We start from the raw sequence: 19,063 nt of genomic DNA, 5'->3' as shown, positions 1-19,063 counted from the left end.
GGGTGGGGGGTGGGGGGGTGGGACTGAATAAGAAGTCAGGATTCCCTTGGGAATTGGTGGTTGGTTAGCTCAGTGGCCTTTGTCTTTGGTGGGCTTTTTGTTCTTTTCTTTGACCAGTACCCCTGCTTAACCTCAGGATGTTGTATGCAATGTAATTAGCAAGTTGGTAGATCCCACTGAGCAAAGCCATTTGCTCCTACAAGGCAGCATCTCTGGGAAGTTCTCTACTGACTGTGAGTGCTATTTTGCACAATTATTGAGACACGCTCAGAAGGGATATGTACAGTGGTGAAGAACATGATCTTAGAGTCTGACAGTTCTGGACTTCAATCCCAGCTCCACCTCTGAGTAGCTATTTAGCCTTGGGAAAGTTACTTAAATTTTCACACCCTCAGCTTCCCCATCTGCAAATCGATAATAATACTCTGTACCTCATAAAGTCATTTAAAAGGTTAAATGATATATGTAAAGAGCTTAGTATAGTTCCAAGCAGTCAGTAATGGTAGCTAATTACTATTATTAGCTGCTGTAACTGTAGCTATTTGTATTTCAAAATACTACTCTTTTATTTTATTTTATTTTTAAATGTTTTTTTATTGTGGTAAAAGTCACATAATATAAAACATACTATTTTAACCATATCTAACTGCACAGTTCAGTGGCACTAAGTACATTCACATTGTTGTGCAACTTTCACCATCAGCCATCTCCCAAATTTTTCACCTTCCTAAACTGAAACTCTGTCCTCTTTAAACACTAACTCCCCATTCCCCCTCCCCCTGCCCCTCATCCCTCCCTGCCGCCCCCCCCACCCGCCCCCTGGCATCAACCAGTGTACTTTCTGACTCTATGAATTTGACTATTCTAGGTACCTCAAATAAGTGGAATCAAACAGTATTTGTCTGCACCTAATGTATATTTGAATGCATTTTTCAGGTTAACTTAATATATGTCCTGCAAAGAGATTGTACCTTATTTCCACCCCCGCCCCGCCCCCCGTGCTATACAGTAGGCACTCACCAGCCAATTACTTCATGCATAGTAGTGTACATACGTCAATCCCAAACTAACAGCTTTGGATCTCTAAGTGTGTGAATGTGAACTGTGTGTGGGTGAGATAAAGTGACCTCAGGAAAAATGAGGCTGGGTGTGAGAATAGATAAGTCATGACCAGCTGCAATGATGATTGTAAATGTTCTTTCACTTTAGCCTATCAAACACTGATACAAATTGGAATCCAAGTTTATATTAAGCATTATCCAGATATGTTTCCTATGTTACAGAAAGCATTTTTAATTCAGCCCTTGAGGCCAATGGAATATTTCTCACACACACACACACACACACACACACACACACACACACACGTGACCAGAAACTACTAGGTACTCACATAATAGTCCAAGTCCACCACTGTCAAGGATTGTGTTATATTTTTATCCTTGTGGGCAGCCCTAAGACTTGGTTGTTTCTAAGCCTGAACCTTCCAAAGATGACTCAAGCCCACTGTATCAAAAATGGAATTCCAAACAATAAGGACAGGAACCTTGAGGGAAATCAGTTGAAGACGTTTTGTCATTAAACAAGAGTCCTGGGTATAAAGGAGAAGAAAGAGACAACACCAATCCACAGTAGGGCCTGCAGACCAGGAGTAACTCCTTCTTCAAACAGAAATTCTGAATTGGGGCTTCCCTGGTGGCACAGTGGTAGAGAGTCCGCCTGCCGATGCAGGGGACACAGGTTCGTGCCCCGGTCTGGGAAGCTCCCACATTCCATGGAGCGGCTGGGCCCGTGAGCCATGGCCGCTGAGCCTGCGCTCCGCAACGTAAGAGGCCACGACAATGAGAGGCCTGCATACCGCAAAAAAGAAAAAAAGAAAGAAATGCTGAATTGTGTCCCTTCATTTTCTGCAGCTTTAAGCTGTGTGAGACCCCTTTAAGCACAATGGTAGCCTATGGCAGTAAATTGCTGCCTTTTAAGGAGGCAGATAATGTTTACATATGCTAAAACATTCATTTCATGATTGGTTGGTAATTGTCTATCCAGTCCTTTTGCTCCTCATTCTTTTACCTTTAGCTGTATTTTTTTTTGACAATTTTAGAGGAGAGTCAAGGAAAAGAGGAAATGAACCACATCTAGAATAAATATTAAGATTCACAAAATTTGGAAGAGGTACACAATTAACACTACACATATTGTATTGATTGAGATTACGATTTTGGATTATATTTAGATTAGAAGGCAGTGGAAGTTAGCACATTAGCTCTGACTTGGAAGGGACCTGCATTTGAATCGTAGCCCTGTCTCCTATCTTGTCCCTGAGTCTGAAAATCAACCTTCTCAAAGCCTCCACTTTCTTATATGTTAATGGGAATAATAATGCTCACTTCCCAGGGTTTTTGTGAAGATTAAAAACCATGATCTATATTAACTGCTGACACATGGAAGTGCTGCTTCACACCTGGCTATTAATGGCTCCAATAATTATGGCTAATTAGAAATCGGCCGTAGATTATACTTTTATTAAATGGTTGAATGGGTTTCTATCACTGTAGGTTTCATTGGACTTTGTTATGAGCAAGACTGTTACTTAAATGACTCTCTGGTATGATTAGACCTTATTAGAGGTTGTAATAAGTCTTGCAGTATTCTTGTCATTATCCCCAAATCATTGCACTATTATACTAAAAATAGCCAAATTATGGGTGGACTAGAACATTGTTCCTCAACCTTTTAGAAGCCCGTACTCCACTCAGTATAAAAAAAAGTGTGGTAATGAAAATAGAAAAAAAGAACAACCCCAAAGCCTCAGAGCCATCATGCTGCATATTATCTTTCTTAGCAGGAAGTTAAAAGGAAAAAGTTGAAAATGATTGGCAAAAAACAAGTTATTTTCATTATCAGTAGGTTTTAATGTGCATGTTGTGAGCTGTGCCCATCCCCAGTTAGCTAGGGTTCTGAATGAATAAACATCTTCCAAAAGGGCATAATATTTTACCAAGAAATAATTTAGGGCCAGTAGATTTTTGCCACAGCATGTTCCTTGTTTGGAAGAACTATAATTAAGAAGCTTGTTCAGTATTTGGCAATTAAAACAATGATCTAATTAGACTGATTGCACAAGCTAATTTTTAGCCCCAGATGTGGGCCTACCTGTTAGCTAAGCAAGGATCCTGTGCTTGGACAATCGTGTCTGCATCCAAAGCAGGGAGCACGGGGGCAAAGGCCCAGCTAGGGCACAGACAGAGCTCCTTGGGCAGGAGCTGTCCTGGGATTTCCCTGAGGTAGGAAATATGCGTAGCCCCCTGTTGGAGGACTTTAGACTCTTTTCTTTCATAAACAAAGTCTCCAACCTGGTTGTAAAATGTAAATGGATGCTTTTAGCATCTCTAAAGCCAGTAAGTACTAGCTTCTTTCCCCCCCCCCCCTACTTTTTATTGAAATGGGAAAGTGAGGGTCACTGATTGCTGTTGACTTGGAACCATAGAAGATCAGTACCTGAGAGAATCTTTGAGATTCTTTGGTGAAGCTCCCTCTTCAGGCAAATCGAGGCTTGGAGACTTGCGTAGAATCTGGAGTCCTAACTTAGGGCCCTGAATTAGAAGTATTGGCCAGCTTTTATTTTTTCCTATAATTTTTACTTTATTGGAAAGGAATTTAGTTCCTTTTCAATCTTTTACCTGTAAAATACAGGGCTTTGGGGGAAGATGTTAGGTGTGTCTGTAAACTGAAGGGAGTCACATCAACTGTGACAATGGATGGGAAAGCTCATAGGTTACTAATGCCCCCTCTCTGTACCTCAGTAGCCAACAATCTTCTTTAAGGACTGTTGGCTTCTGTTTCTGGCTCATAGTCTCTTGGATGCCTGCCAGGAACCATCTTTGATGCTGTGAAAAATCTGAGTGTGTATAGTTGCTGGAGGGAAGCTTTACATTTCTAGCGACGAAGCAAATAATTGAAAACTTAGCTAGAATTCACCCTGTTTTGTTAGGTGTTACTTCAAAAAATAGAGTATTTGCTTCTCCCTTCCCAGCCAACCATTTATCTGGGAAACAAGTTATTAGCAACTCAGAACTGCTCAGTGGAGCTGGGGAAAAATGGTGTGAAAAGTGAGGAAACGTAACTGGGATAATGAAAACAAAATATTTCACAATAAAATCTCTTCCAAGTCATCCATTTTTTAAAAATCATTTTGGTAGAAAATGTGTACAGTGTTTCAAAAATTTTCCTCTTCATTTTTTAAAACAGATTTAAAGTAGAACAAAAATTAGACTTCAAAGAAGCTTTGTATTCATTGAATATAACTGAGATATTTAGTGGTGGCTGTGACCTTTCTGGAATAACAGGTAATATGGAAAATTATTCTTATATTATCATGTAAATATGTTTTCTTAGTAATGATGTTAACTGACTGATCTTAAAACTGAGAGAGCATTTGGCCCCAGAAGATACATACACAGAGAATAAATGTCATAGTCATGTCAAGCTGTCTGTAAACAAGCACTCTATTTTGCACTTAAGTAGTTTTGCTTAATGAAAGTCAGACAGCATTATAGAATGTTAGATAACTTCTAACCACGCTTACAGTGAGACTGTGTAGGAAAAGTATTATATGGGCTTTTATTCCAGCCCTGTTTGGATTTCCTTATCTGAATAATGGGAATTACAACTTTGAGGCTCTCATCTAAGCAGAGCTAATAAAACTTTTATAAACCAATTAGCAAATGTTAATTCGGTAATATTAGAGGCCATGAAATAGGCATCCACAAGCTGCTGGATGATGAACACAATCTAGAAATTGTAATGCTGCAGTTTGTAGATTTAGCTTGAGACTGACAACATATCTGAGGAGATGGAGCTTTTATGCTAACTGGCACCTGGGAAATTGTGTACAGTTAAGACACTTACTTACACAACAAAGCCCAAGACAGTCTTTAATTTTTCTCATCCTGGCAGTACCCACCAGTTCAAAAATAACTAAAGAGAAAAAAAATGGATGAAGAGGGCCAATTTGTCCTAAGTTATCTACCTTTTTAAAATTCAGTCTTCTGTTTTATATATTAAAAAAAAAAACACAACAGTCCTAATGATACAGGCTTGTCTGTCTGATGGGGTTGGATATCATAACCCAGCATTATTGTGTATTCCTATATAAAATTTGGGCTTTGGAGAAGTATTCATTAATTTATGCACTCATCAATTATGTGAGTAAATGAATAGAATGAATGAGTTTTCCTGGCGGAGGAGGTGGGTGGGGTACACAGGTGACATAGCTGTTCATTATCACCTTCACGCATGATTTAGCTGCTAGTTCTCACACTGCCAGACAGATCTGACTTCTCTGACAATGTCATCAGCATCAGAAATGAGACAGTCAAAATTAAATACTGCAACAGGATGCTATCTAAGTGTGTCCTGGAATGCAGACACCTCACCAACTTGAAATAAACCAAGCCATTTTTTAAACACCTCTTCCTCTTAAATTTCTTTCTGGCCTTCGGAAGCTCACTTGCTATATCTCAGACTTTCAAACAGCCACTCGCTCTGCAAATTCCCAGCGATTTGTGACTTCTATAAAATCTCCTTTTACAAGAAGATTTATCAAGAAAATACCTCCAAAATGCTTGCTTTATAAAAGCAAGAGAATAACCCTGAACAGAAAAGAATAAATGTCCAACATTTTTTGCTCTGAGTTGCCTATTTGAGTTGTTTTAACTACTTTGATTCTTTGGTTCTGTCTTATTGCCTGAAATAGAACAACCACAGTCAAGACTGGCACTATTTCTGCTCTTCAGGAGAATAGTGAATTAATTCCCTGCCATCCCTACTTACCATTTGTAAGTAGACAATAAACATTTGCTAAAGGCTACTGTGAACCAGTCCAATGCTAGTGCTGTGTGATAGTTACACAAAAGACACTATCTTATACTCATGTCATTCACAAGTTTTGAATGAAATGTTTTCAAAAGAGTTATTTTGGAAACTTTGCGATGAATATTTGACTTCTAACTGTTATTACTTCTTGTGTCACCTTTGGTAAAATATTTAACCTTTCTGAACTTCAACTTTCTAATCTATTAAATGAGATAATATATCCTAGTGGTGGAAAAAAAGAATATATGTAAATCAGCTTGTTCAACATCTGTTATATAGTGGACACTCAGTAAATGTTAAATACAAAAAAAGTGAGTAAATGGCACATTAATATTTACTTGCACATCTTCTAGCAAAGCTACTGAAAGTTTCTTGTCCCCTTAACTTGACAAAGACATACTTGGAATTTTCATAGGAAATTAAGGGAAAGAATTATTGTAGAGATGTAGAAACCAGTGAGTTTATGAAGTTCAGATCCCTTGTTCTAATCTATCATCTCCCAAGTCCTGTTCTTTTTCCAAGACCGGGCCCCCTCTTTGTAAGATGGAATACAGAAGACCAAATTGCTCAGTCTAATGGCCAGGGAGTCCCTTGGTTTGGTGCCAGTGCTAAACTGCATGCGTGAAATTCTCCACTCCACCCCAACCTGCTTTTCGGTCTTCGTTCTTTGCATGAGCCCCTTGGTCATCTACTCTGTGCTCTATATGTGAATCCCATCTTATTCCAGGCATTTGTGGGAAAAGAACGTGCTTATTTGCATGACCTTAAAAAACCACACTCCTGCATTTTAGTTAACCCACACTAATGATGTGGATGCCCCCTTTTCTCCATCTTACATGTTTCTATCACTAGACATAGCCTTATCCATTGATTTATTTATTTGGTAAGTATTTATTGAAAGCCAACTATGTGCCAGGCAGTTTTCTAGAGTTGAATAAAGTCTACACATTCCCTCTTCTAATGAAGTTTACATCTGTTAGGGCAGATGGACAATTAACAAGTAATTAATTAATTAAATGGTGAGGTGATAGATGCTATGGATTAACTAAAATAGAGTCATGGGATAAAGAGATTTAGATCAGATAAGAGCAGAATTAGACATGGTGAGACGGGACAATTGCTTTGAGGAAGTGTCATTTTGCTGAGACCTAAGTAACAAGGGAGCCAATCAGGGAAAGTTCTGGGAAAAGGGATTTTAAGCAGCCGGAGAGGTGGGGCTAAAGTCTTGATGCTTGACCTTGTAGCTGGAGCTACTGGACTCGGAGAGGAGGGTAGTAGATGAGGATGAGAGGTAATCAGGGGCCCAGACAGAGTTACTACAAGCAGTTTGGAGTTATTTTTGGGAAGCCATTTTTTACGCAAATAACCCTTTGATGACTTCTCTCTATCTTGCCTGAGGGGATTTACTTTTCTGTAAGCTGTCAGAGCTGGTTCCCCTTGACTAAATTATTTCTTCTTGAATCCTTCTAAGTTCGGTCGTCTTGGTGGAGTCCACCTGCATCACATCAGCTTTCTCTCTCATGAGGGACAAAGCTCCTTTCTCTTCAAGTTTCAAGGCTCGCCTTCCTTTCCTCACCCTTTCGCCACCACTGAACTCACGACCACCCTTCCGTTGTCTCTCTGAGGCACATTGTCAGATCTATCTGGTCTGGACACAGAGGGGTGGCAGGTGGCTTCTGAACTCATGATTTCACTCCCCCTTCTCAAGGAGACTCTTCACAGGTCACTGTACCGGAAACGCTTCACACGTACATCATCAGTTCCACCCAGGGGAGGAGAGAGGCCTTCTCTCTCAGTTTGTTTCCGCTGCGGAACAAAACGTTATTAAGACACTATCTTACACTGAGAAATTTGACAGGTTTTAAAGCATAGCTCTGAAGCTATTTTGTAACAGATGACACAAAAGCTCTTTAGACTTTTATCGCCTCATCAGTCTCGAAGGAAGGTAAATTTTGTTCTAAACTCAGATCAAAACCCAATATGGAATTAAAAGGCAAGTTGGCTTTGAGGTCGAAGACATAGGGTGGGATTAATTCAAATCTGTAAAGCCTTTTTCATCTTGCCTGTAGACCATGACTAAGGCAGGCAAAACCCTTTGTCCATTCAAATATTTCACTTAGTGGGGTACCTGATTTGAGGCTTATCGCCTTCTATCTTTATCTTTTCTATCTGAGCTAAACTTGGTCTCTCCATATCTTCTCTACATCATCTCTGCAAAAGCTAAACCTAAACCACATTTATCTCTAGCAAATTAACTAACTTGGAAAGAGTTTGGATTTTTTTCCTTTTCTTTGTTCATTTGAAAATGTAATTCACCTGGGATCCAATAAGTAATAGCCCTGAGTTTTAACCCTTCAATGCACTTTCATATTTTCCTACAGATTCCTCTGAGGTGTATGTTTCCCAAGTCATGCAACAAGTTTTCTTTGAGATAAACGAAGATGGAAGTGAGGCTGCAACATCAACTGGTAGGACAAATGATGTCACAGCAAGCCAGGAGGAAGGACTGGAGGAAATGAGCGTGAGGATGCTGCCACTTTGTGGTCCTCTGATCTCCTTTGCTCCTCCTGCTGTCCAGTACACTCAAGGAAGGGAAAAATGGCTATATAAGCTATTTACGCATCTGTGCGGCTGGAGCTTAAGGCAAAAGAAAAGGGATGGGACTTGATTACGAGTTGAGGCTCATCTACTGATATCTACTTATTTGTCAATTGGATTACCTGCCCATTAGCAGACAGGACCCGTGGAGAAAACTGTAGGCTCAAACCTGAAATCATGATTGCTCAGGAATGTTCACTTGTAAGAAATTGTATTAATTTCATTCTTCCTTTGCACTCTTAGTCCCTACTTTTCTAATGTAACTCTTGTTATCTCTATGGCAATGGCTCTCGAACTTAGCTGCACATTAGAGTCAGCTGAAAAGCTTTTAAAAATTCTGTGCCCAGACCGCACCCCAAAATAATTAGATCGATATCTCTGCGGATGAGATTCAGCCTTCAGTATTTTCTTACCTTTCCTTAAGTGATAACAATGTGAATCCCAGGTTGAGAAACACTGCTCTCCAGTGACTTGGAGCCTATCCTTGCAACTGCGAGTGTAATGTATAGACCAGCAGCATCAGTGCCCCTTGGGAACTAGTTAGAAATGCAGAACCTCAGGTTCAACTCCAGACCTACTAATCCAGCATCAGCATTTTCCAAGGTCTCTTGGTGACTTGTGTGCATATTACAGCTTGAGAACCACTTCTATGATATATTTCCTCGAACAAATGATATATTTCCTTGAACATTTTGAATAGTATCTGTGCTGCGTAAAAGTAATACTCAAAAAATAATCGGAGAAAAGCCTTAATTTCAATTAGAAATGGAAGGGCAACTTTAATGAATTCCTCATAAGTCTATTTTAATTCTTCAGACCATGACTTTAACCTGTATGTAAAAGGTATGCATCCTTTAAATAGTCATATTGATAAATTTATATCCACATTATTAATTTCTTGATTAATTTATAATGCTATGTAATGGCGATGGATTTTGACATCTGGGTGGGGCACACTGGACTCCCACTACTGTTTTGTCATCTCCTGAAGGACTTTGCATTACTGTGCTCAAGGAACTTAGATTGGAGGGGATGAGCTATTACAATCCTTGGAGAAATCAAAGGTGGCTTTGGGATGAAGTTGCTAGTTCACGTAGACAAAATTTCCACTTGCTTTTACACAGAATTGGAAGAGTCCTTATAGATCATTGTCTGAACTTCTCATTATGTCGGTGAAGAAACAGGCACACGTGTGAAGTGGTTTGCCTAAGGTCATGCTAATAATAGACAGTAGGGTTTGGACTGAAATCAGGTTCCCTGACTTCAAGTTCAGAACTCTTTCTGCTATCACCTGATGCCTCTTGTTTTAAGTGTAGAGCTCTCTAAGAGGATGTAACAGTCATTAAGGGATCAGCAGTGACCCTGATGTATCACACTTAAATAGTTAGTGTGAGTATTTTGACTTTCAGGCATCTACTCAGTGGATGCTCAGGAACAAAAGAACTCAAGTATTCACCCAAATGAGAATGGGCGTGATCCTGACTATGCTTTTCTGTATTATCTCATTAATTCAGACATGAGTCTATATTCACTGGTAATTTGGTTATCATATAGCCCTTATATTTCAGGTAGAAGAATGCCATGCGTTTAGTATTACTAAGGTTATTTTGGATTGTGCAGGGGATCAGAATATGCCACCCCCAAATATGCCATTTTTGCAGAAGAGTTATTTTGAGCTGAAGGCAGTTGAGAAACAGCAGATACAAAAAGAGCTCTCTACCCTCCTCCTACATGTCTAAAATCAGGGCATAGATTTCCCTTGTGGAGGTATCTCCCTTCTTGTCTTCCATGCCAAGAGAAGGAACCTTTGGCATAGGAGATGAAAGTTGGCAGTGATATGAGTCTGCATAAGAAAGCCTTACTAAATAATCCTTATATACCATTAATTTTCCCCATATATTTACCTTCCCACAATTTACCACCGCTAGACACTCAAACCCCTTTTCCTTTGTGTAGTCACTTCTCCACAATTTACCACTTTTTGTTAAAATGATATAACCCCTTCTTTGGGTATTCACTTCTTTTCTGTGAAGCTCCTGTGTGGATACAAAATAAAACCATTGATTTTGTTAATCTGTCTTTTGTCAGTTTAATTTGCACACCCCAGTTACAAACAAAAAGTGGAGAGGAATAGTTTTTTCCTTCTCTACATTTGTTTTTCAATTCTGATCACGTGTTGCATTTTAAAAACCGTTTTCATAGGTCTGAAAAAATTATACAAAATTATTACATTGCTGGTAAATAAAACATCTGAATTGAGTGCAGGAATATTTAATCTAGAAAGAAAAACAATCCAGCCATTTAAATTTATCCACTCTGAAATATTGATAAATGCCACAATGGAGAAGCATGATACAAATTATTTTAGTAAATAATTGTTAAGGCAGCAAACTTCTAATATCATAATAAAAATCCCATACACATTCACAGCACAAATCCTAAAAGTTCTGAGCTCACAGAATAATTTTGGAAAAGTTAAAAAAAATAAATTTGAAGTCAGATGTGATTACTACAAGCCTGGAGAATAGAAATAAAGTACAAACATACCTGGATAGGAATTAGGAGTTGAAAAATTATGAGATAAATCATATAACACAAGTAAAAAGTGAGCAGAAAGTTACTGCTTAAAAGATGAAATTTTCAACTGCTTTCACTAAACTGAAACTAGTTTTGGTTTTTTTCTTCATTAAGCATAAATGTGAAGTTAGAATTATTCAATGAGTAATCCAATATTTATTCTTCTGATCTTCGATTTTTAAATTTCTTCCAAATTTCTTTGTATTTAGAAAATGGTTATTTTTCCACATGTTAATTTCTCAGACAAAATGACCTTTCCTGTCTACAAAAAATAGTATGGATATTATGGATATATTTTCTTTACTGATCTTTTAATGTGCACATCTAAATAACTGTTGTCTCTGTTTCATAGGCATGCACGTCCCTGTGATCATGAGTCTGCCTCGAAACCAATTTATAGCAAACCATCCATTTCTGTTTATTATGAAGAATAACCCAACAGGTACCTTTTTGAGAATTCCCTGGAGGAACTGCTTAAGTTAAATAGACCTAGTCCTAGTTGCTAATCTCAGTCTATACATCTGAAATCATTTGTTCTTTCAATTTATTGAATTTATTTTAATATTTTTCAAAAAAATTTTAGTGTCTATTTCTTGAGTGCTTGTTCTGTACCAGGCATTGTGTTTTAAGAGATCACAGTGACCTAAAATAGAGCAATAGTAGTAATAGCTGCCGAGATAGTTACTATACATGCTGGTGATTTTAAATACCAATCTCGACAGCTAACACCATTCCAATAAGTTAGATATTTGATGAATAAAGACAGAGATGCTCAGAGAGAGGTTGTGTAGATTGTCTAAGGTCATACAACTGAAAAGTGGCATAGTGAGAATAAGACATTTTTGTTTCAGAAGTCAACTTTTCTTTCAATGATGCCACAATGGGAGTGGAAATTGGAAGTTGCACAGTTGTGAAAGGTTTCATAGGTAGATTCCAAAAGAATAAGTGACTAACTATAGGCTCTGAGTGGGATGGAGGAGTCAAATATTGTTCCAAGTCTCCAATTTGGGCAATTGTGAAAGATAATGCACAAAAGGTAGGGGCACAAAATGTAGGGGTAGTAGTTGATTGGACTGGCGTTAGACACAATGGCAACGTAAATGCAGATTGTCTGAGTAGATGTTTTTTGCAACTTCTCTTGTGAAAAAGAGAGGCCAGAAATGTGGATACAGTGAGGAAACTTTCTTTAAGTGTATATTTAGGACTTCTCTGGAGTCATAACCCCATGTGAGGACTCTAAACCAGGGGAAAAGAGATTATATCTTATTCATTTCTTTATCCAGCCCAGTATTTGGCAAAGTGCCTTGCACTTAATATCAGTGCCCCTAGAGACTGAAGGTTTGGACTTGGGGTTCAAGTCCCAGCTTAATGGACTAATAGTTGTAAGACAAGTCACATACTTTCTAAACCTTATTTTCCCCACCTCCTATTTGAACATAATATTAGTACTTATCTCACAGAGTTAAATAAAAGAATATATGAAACCTGTGACACTGCCTGGCACATAGTGTTCATTGTGAATATATCAATAAATGTAAATGAGTGAACGACTGAATAAATGAAGGAAGAAACATGGAAATTTTCGCTATATAAATTGTTTTACGTGGAGAAGAGACAGAGTTAATTTCAGAATCTGAATCTGTTAGATTAACTAGCAATACTAATATTATTGGCCCCCTAAGGGATATACCAGTCTCTTTTTTTAAGTTCCATGAAACTAACGCTGAATGACCTTTCTGAAAGTTATATCTTGGAAACAATGGGACAGTTTCAGATTTGCTGAGATTGTATTAACACAACTTCAATTCTAGTAGCGGATGTGTCAGTGTTAAGAGATATTCTGAGTATGTCATTTGATCTATACATCTTTAACCTTAGGGTAACTCTAACTTCTTGCCATCAGTGTGTAACTATTGAGTATGGAGAACAGAAAGAAATGAAGCTCATTGGGCATCAATGCACTAGGAAATAATGGTGTTTAGCGTAATGATGTTTTACTCTTTATTTAACAAGTTGATGACTATGGACATATAATAGCTATCAGTTAAACAGCAGTGAAAATTCAAAACCCAAAATAATTCACTTATTTATGATAATAATTAACTATCAGACCCGTAATGACAATTTCCACTATTTTATGATCTCTACTGTAATGAGACTTTCTAAACTAGGGTTACTCCCTTAAAGTATTGTTTAAAATGAATGGCCACTCATTTATTGGAGGCTGTGAATTGTTGCCATATAAAATGTAGAATGGGTTATTACCTTAAGACAATACACATTCAGTGATTTATTTATTTTTCCTCTCACAAATGAACTGAAGAAATCATTGGGATTAACGAAGCTGGTGATTTAGCACGGTGTAGTAAACTACCAAATGGCTTAATGATTTATATAAAATATATTCATTTGACAATTTCTGGAGTATGAGGGTAAATAAGTTTAGATTTAGTACAACCAATTTTTACCTAAATTTTAAATTTTGTTTTGGTCAAACAATCCTCTTATGCAAAATCCATACATTACTTGTATTTTCCTATCAGTATTTGACTTCCTATCATATATATTTCAGTATATTCATCCAAACCTCTTACCAAGCCAAACTTCTAGGGAAATGAAGAACAATTTTTCTTCTTTTAGGCTGAGGGTATAGGCCAGCGTTAGAGACTTTCAGAAGAAAATCGTCAAAGATGCTACATGAAATGTGCCATTTCTCAGAAAGTAGTGAATCATGGTTTTGAAACTGACAGTACTCCATACATAATGAAAAAATGTTGTGTTTATAACTTTTTCAGGTCGTGGGTTGAAGGGAGACGCAGACTGCAGGGTATTCACTAAGAAATCTTTTTTTCTAGGTCATTAGCTTTGGTTATGCTATTGTATTTTTACATTATGAAGTAAAAACTGCTTCCATCTGATGGAGATGTTTTATAACTATATTGATTAAATATGAGGGACACTTTTTAAGAAGTGGGGGCATGAAAAGAAATGTGGAAACAACAATGATTTCTGCTTCAGCCTGCCTGTGAATCCACTGTGACTATGTCAAGGAAGATTTCACTAATCTGTCCAATTTAGTACTGAGTAGATTGGTGACTGCATGAAGACTCCACTCAAAATGTGGTTCTCTTGGTCAGAAAAACAGATTTAAAAGGCTGGGACAAATGGCTTTTATGTAATGTCCTACACTTCTCAGTGTTTAAAACTTTAAACTATTATCTTCAATTTATGAGGTTAGTTTCTATGAAAGTTACTTTAAAAATTCCCCAAGCAAGCAATTCTGGTAAGCATTTTAATGCCATAGAATTATAAAGACACAAGAGTTACTATTGATTCCTATTGTGGCTAAATGTAGTATACATCCTGAGGAAGTTATTTATGTATCTCTATCTATCTGAAAAATAGAGTATTTGTTTTCTTGTGTTTTGGGAATTATTCTGAGAATTTTGAGGCAAAATATTATTAATTATAATCATAAAAAGAAAAAATCTGCTAGAGATTATGTCTATTTCCATGTTATTGACTCTTCTAAGACTGTGTCTGTCTTTGGACTGAACAGTAAGGAGTTAATGAAAAAGGGTTCTTCCTTTTTATTTCATTTCTGCCATTGTTATTTCAAATACATGTAAGCTTTAAAATTATGTAAAATTTTATTTTATCACTTTTGAAATAAACCTTTATTACCTGTGACTTTAAGGGACATAACTCAAGGCAATGCTTGACATAGAGCCACTTCGGCCTCTCCCATTTGCGGAGCACAGGCTCCGGACGCGCAGGCTCAGTGGCCATGGCTCACGGGCCCAGCCGCTCCGCGGCATGTGGGATCTTCCCGAAACGGGGCACGAACCCGCGTCTCCTGCATCGGCAGGCGGACTCTCAAGCACTGCGCCACCAGGGAAGCCCGGTGAATGCATTTTAACATATTTATTTCTGTTTTGTCCTCTAGTTCTTAGTTCCTTTTCACTTGCACACACAGAATGGCTGGAAATAGATGTGTACGTGTTTACATTTATGCTTTATACTATATCACCGGTGAGAATTTGAAAGCACTAGAGATGTGAAAATATTGTCTTTAGCAGTAAGCTTTGATTCAGAGCTGAAGGAAGAGATCTGAGAAGCTGCACTTTTAACCCCAATGGTTTATATTACATGCATAAAGAGATGACTGCTAATACCTTAAATTTAAAATGTGTCCATGCTCATGACCATTTTATTATTCTAAGTTTGCCTGACTGAGTCTCTATATTTAGAACACCTCTCTGTCACTTTATTTTTGCTTTCCATTATGAAAAACAGGACTAATGCATTTTCCATGACAAGCTGTTGTGGGTGTTAATTTACTTCATAAATTATCAGAAAATGATTAATAATGATATAATTATCTATTTTAGACAAAGGAGTGGGTTTTGCTATTAGACATTGCTTATTTACCGTATATAGAAAAAAAGACAATGATTTGTTAAAATATTAAGAAATATTAATTATTGTCATTTTTTTCTCCAGAAATTCCGAAAGTTTTTTTTTTCTTTTCCTAGATTCAATTTTGTTTATGGGAAGGGTGACAAATCCTGACACCCAGAAGATGAAGGGAAGAGATTTGGATTCACTGTGAATGAAAATCACAGCCTCAGAATATGGAAAATAGTTGATTGTCAAAATATCATCAAATATTTTCTATATATCTTTTTCTGTTTTAAACTGTGCCTTTATTAATCTGTATTCATAAATAAATGAAATTATGCATTAAATGTTTTTGTTCTTTCTGTATTTTTATAGAGTATACATGAATCAAAAGCAGTGAACTTACATAAGATATTAATATTAATATGGTAGAACAATCCATCTAAGATAGCTTAGATATCAGATTCCTGTCTTAGATATCAAAGTCTGTATTCTTTTTTTTTTTTTGCGGTACACGGGCCTCTCACTGTTGTGGCCTCTCCCATTGCGGAGCACAGGCTCCGGACGCGCAGGCTCAGCGGCCATGGCTCACGGGCCCAGCCGCTCCGCGGCATGTGGGATCTTCCCGGACCGGAGCACGAACCCGTGTCCCCTGCATCGGCAGGCGGACTTCTCAACCACTGTGCCACCAGGGAAGCCCTGTCAGAGCACTTTTTCCTCCTGCCATTCCTTTTTTTTCTGGCTCCTTGTTTGATCATCTCTAAATCTGAAGCCTAAAATTCAAGAGGTCAGAAGTCTAGTTTCTTCCTCTTTTTGATGCCTCAAGTCACCACCCTGATGGCATATAATATAAAGGAAATGAAAGATGATATATATTTTCACTGCCTAACGTTATATTTTTGGCTTGTCACCTCAGTTCTCTGGAACTTCGATGTCCTCACCTGTACAGTGAAAAGTTGGACAAATCCTATTTAAGTCCTTTTCCCAAACTCCTGTTTGTAAATCTTCTCAACAAAGATACATTTGGAATAATGTCTTTTGAATCAATATTGTCTACAAGCAGTGTTTTTTCATAAAATAAAACAAAAATCCAGGATGCATCTCTCAGTAGAATTTTGATCCATGACATTATCTTTAACTATTTATAGTTGTTTCTTTTTAAAGAAATAGTTTATTGGAGTACAGTTGATTTACAATGTTGTTTTAGTTTCAGGTGTACAGCAAAGTGATTCAGTTATACATATACATATATCAACTCTTTTTCAGATCTTTTCTCATATAGGTTATAAAAAATGATACAGTTGTTTCTTCATAAATTTGAGATTTAATTTTTTAAAATAGAATGCACATAAAACAATTTTACCATTGTGGCAGAGACCCCTATCTAGTGAAGACTTTTGAGCGTGGTTTTGAGGTGCAGAGATGTTGCTGGGCAGTGGCAGCCTAGCTGAGGACTTCATTTCTCCTACCATTGCATTTATCTAAGTGGACCCTTGTAATTAGTTCTCCTTAGTGGAATTTGAGTGGAGGTGAGTGTGTCACTTGTGAGCCCAAATGATTAAGAAATAAATATCCCTCTCTAACTGCTATCTTCTCCTGTACCAGCTAGATGCCAATGCTCAAGGACACCCTGGAAGCTCTGTTTAGAAGATGACAGAGACTCTGTTAGCCTGGGTTCCTCTGTCATCATGTGTCTGGATCTTCTCTGCTGCTGGGGCCAAACTCAATCAGGAATACCTACCGGCCTGGGACTGATGTGAGGAAGAGTTACATTTTCATTGAAATTTAAGAGGTTGTAAGTGACAATAGTGAGTGTTAATTTGGTACCTTTAATGGGATGCTTTTGTAAAGTATGGAAAGTATGTGGTATAATTTGTAGTTGGACGGCAAAAACAATGACAGCAACAATAAGAACACAGACAGGGCAGGCTGAAAGCAGCAGAGTTTGTTAAGCTGTGGAACTATTTGGTAACTGTTGCCTGTGATAACCTGGAAAGTAAACCATGTGTATACAGACCCAGTATCTAGCTAGAGACTACATTTCATATCTCTCTTGAACTTGAACTTGGTAGACTACTTGACCTGTCCTCACCAGGTAGTATATGAGCAGAAATGTTTTGTGTCCCTTCTGGCCACAGTGGTGAGGAAGCAAGTTGGCCTACTTTTCTTTCTCTTTTGTTCACTCTGTTGGCTGCATATCAACATCAAGGATGACATTGAAAGCCTTACAAGGCATCTGGAACATGACAAATCTCCATCAGCCTGGGTCCCTGAATAATTTCATGGATCACAACCATTCTATTCTCTGCCCATCACCCTTGACCAGGGATTCCCATACTGGACTCTACTAGGAACAAGAAATATACCATGTGATCTTAAGTCACAGGAACTAGGTACCTGGTGCTCAAGAAAGTAGTACACCTATGTTTTTAATACATGTTTTCCATGTATTAGTCTGTACTGTACGTTTTCTCATCCTGGTGCTGTCACCTGGTAAGACCAAATTCTGGAATGCTATTTCATTTTGGCTAATTCTGTGAAAGAAGTTCAGGAATGATCCATTGCATTTTCCCATGCTAACTGCTCTGCTCCGTAGTTAAAATGTATCTTCACCAAAAGAGAGGAAAGGATGTAAAATGCAGAAAGCTCACTAATGGGGTGCTTTGCTGGCTGCCACATAACTTTCTTGATTGAGACTCTTTTCGTAATATAAAACCAGCCTTTACCTCCTAGTTACTCTGTGTGTGTGTGGTGTGTGTGTGTGGTGTGTGTGTGTGTGTGGTGTGTGTGGGGTGTGTGGGGTGTGTGTGTGGTGTGTGTGTGTGGTGTGTGTCTGGTGTGTGTGTGTGGTGTGTATGTGTGGTGTGTGTGTATGTGTGTGTGGTGTGGTGTGTGTGTGGTCTGTGTGTGTGTGGTGTGTGTGGTGTGTGTCTGTGGTGTGTGTGTAGTGTGAATGTGTGTGTGTGTGCATGTGTGGTGTGTGTGTGTGGTGTGTGGTGTGGTGTGTGTGTGGTGTGTGTGTTTGGTGTGTGTGTGGTGTGTGTGTGTGGTGTCTGTGTGTGTGTGGTGTCTATGTGTGTGTGTGGTCTGTGTGTGTGTATGTGTATGAGTGTGTGTGTGGTGTGTGTGTGTGTAGTGCATGTGGGGGGGTGTTTGTGTGTGTGTGGTGTGTGCATGCAGTGTGTGTGGGTGTGGGGTGTGTGTGTGTGCTGTGTGGTGTGTGTGTGGTGTGTGTGTGGTGTGTGTATATGGTGTGTGTGCAGTGTGTGTATGTTGTGTGTGTGGTGTGTGTGTATGGTGTGTGTATGTTTGTGTGTGGTGTGTGTGTGTGTGTGGTGTGTCTGTGGTGTGTGTAGTGTGTGTGTGTGTGGGGGGGGTGTTTGTGTGTGTGTGGTGTGCTGTGTGTGTGTGTGTACGGTGTGTGTAGTGTGTGTAGAGGGCGTGGTGTGTGTGTGGTGTGTGTTTGCGGTGTGCGTGTTTGTGCATGTGGTGTGTGTGGTGTGTGTGTGTGTGTAGTGCGTGTGTGTGTGTGTGTAGTGCGTGTGTGTGTGGGGTGTTTGTGTGTGTGGTGTGCTGTGTGTGTGTGTGTACGGTGTGTGTCGTGTGTGTAGAG

The 19,063-nt window shown here is 38.5% G+C and overlaps 1 protein-coding gene across 1 annotated transcript in view; it reads left to right on the top strand.

Moving 5' to 3' along the window:
- SERPINI2 (serpin family I member 2) overlaps positions 1-15,802 on the top strand; it is a 29,525-nt gene extending 13,723 nt beyond the window's left edge. The window contains exons 6-9 of the mRNA XM_007446424.1: positions 4,249-4,346; positions 8,256-8,342; positions 11,402-11,491; positions 15,585-15,802. Coding sequence (XP_007446486.1) covers positions 4,249-4,346; positions 8,256-8,342; positions 11,402-11,491; positions 15,585-15,661 — 352 coding nt within the window. The 3' untranslated portion in view covers positions 15,662-15,802. The remainder of the gene's footprint in view (positions 1-4,248; positions 4,347-8,255; positions 8,343-11,401; positions 11,492-15,584) is intronic.
- Positions 15,803-19,063: the final 3,261 nt, after the last annotated feature.

Source organism: Lipotes vexillifer, unplaced genomic scaffold, assembly GCF_000442215.2.
Source record: "Lipotes vexillifer unplaced genomic scaffold, Lipotes_vexillifer_v1.1 scaffold763, whole genome shotgun sequence".
In the NCBI taxonomy this organism is placed as follows: Eukaryota; Metazoa; Chordata; class Mammalia; order Artiodactyla; family Lipotidae; genus Lipotes; species Lipotes vexillifer.
Note: the sequence above shows the minus strand (reverse complement) of the source record. Positions and strands in the feature narration are given on the sequence as shown.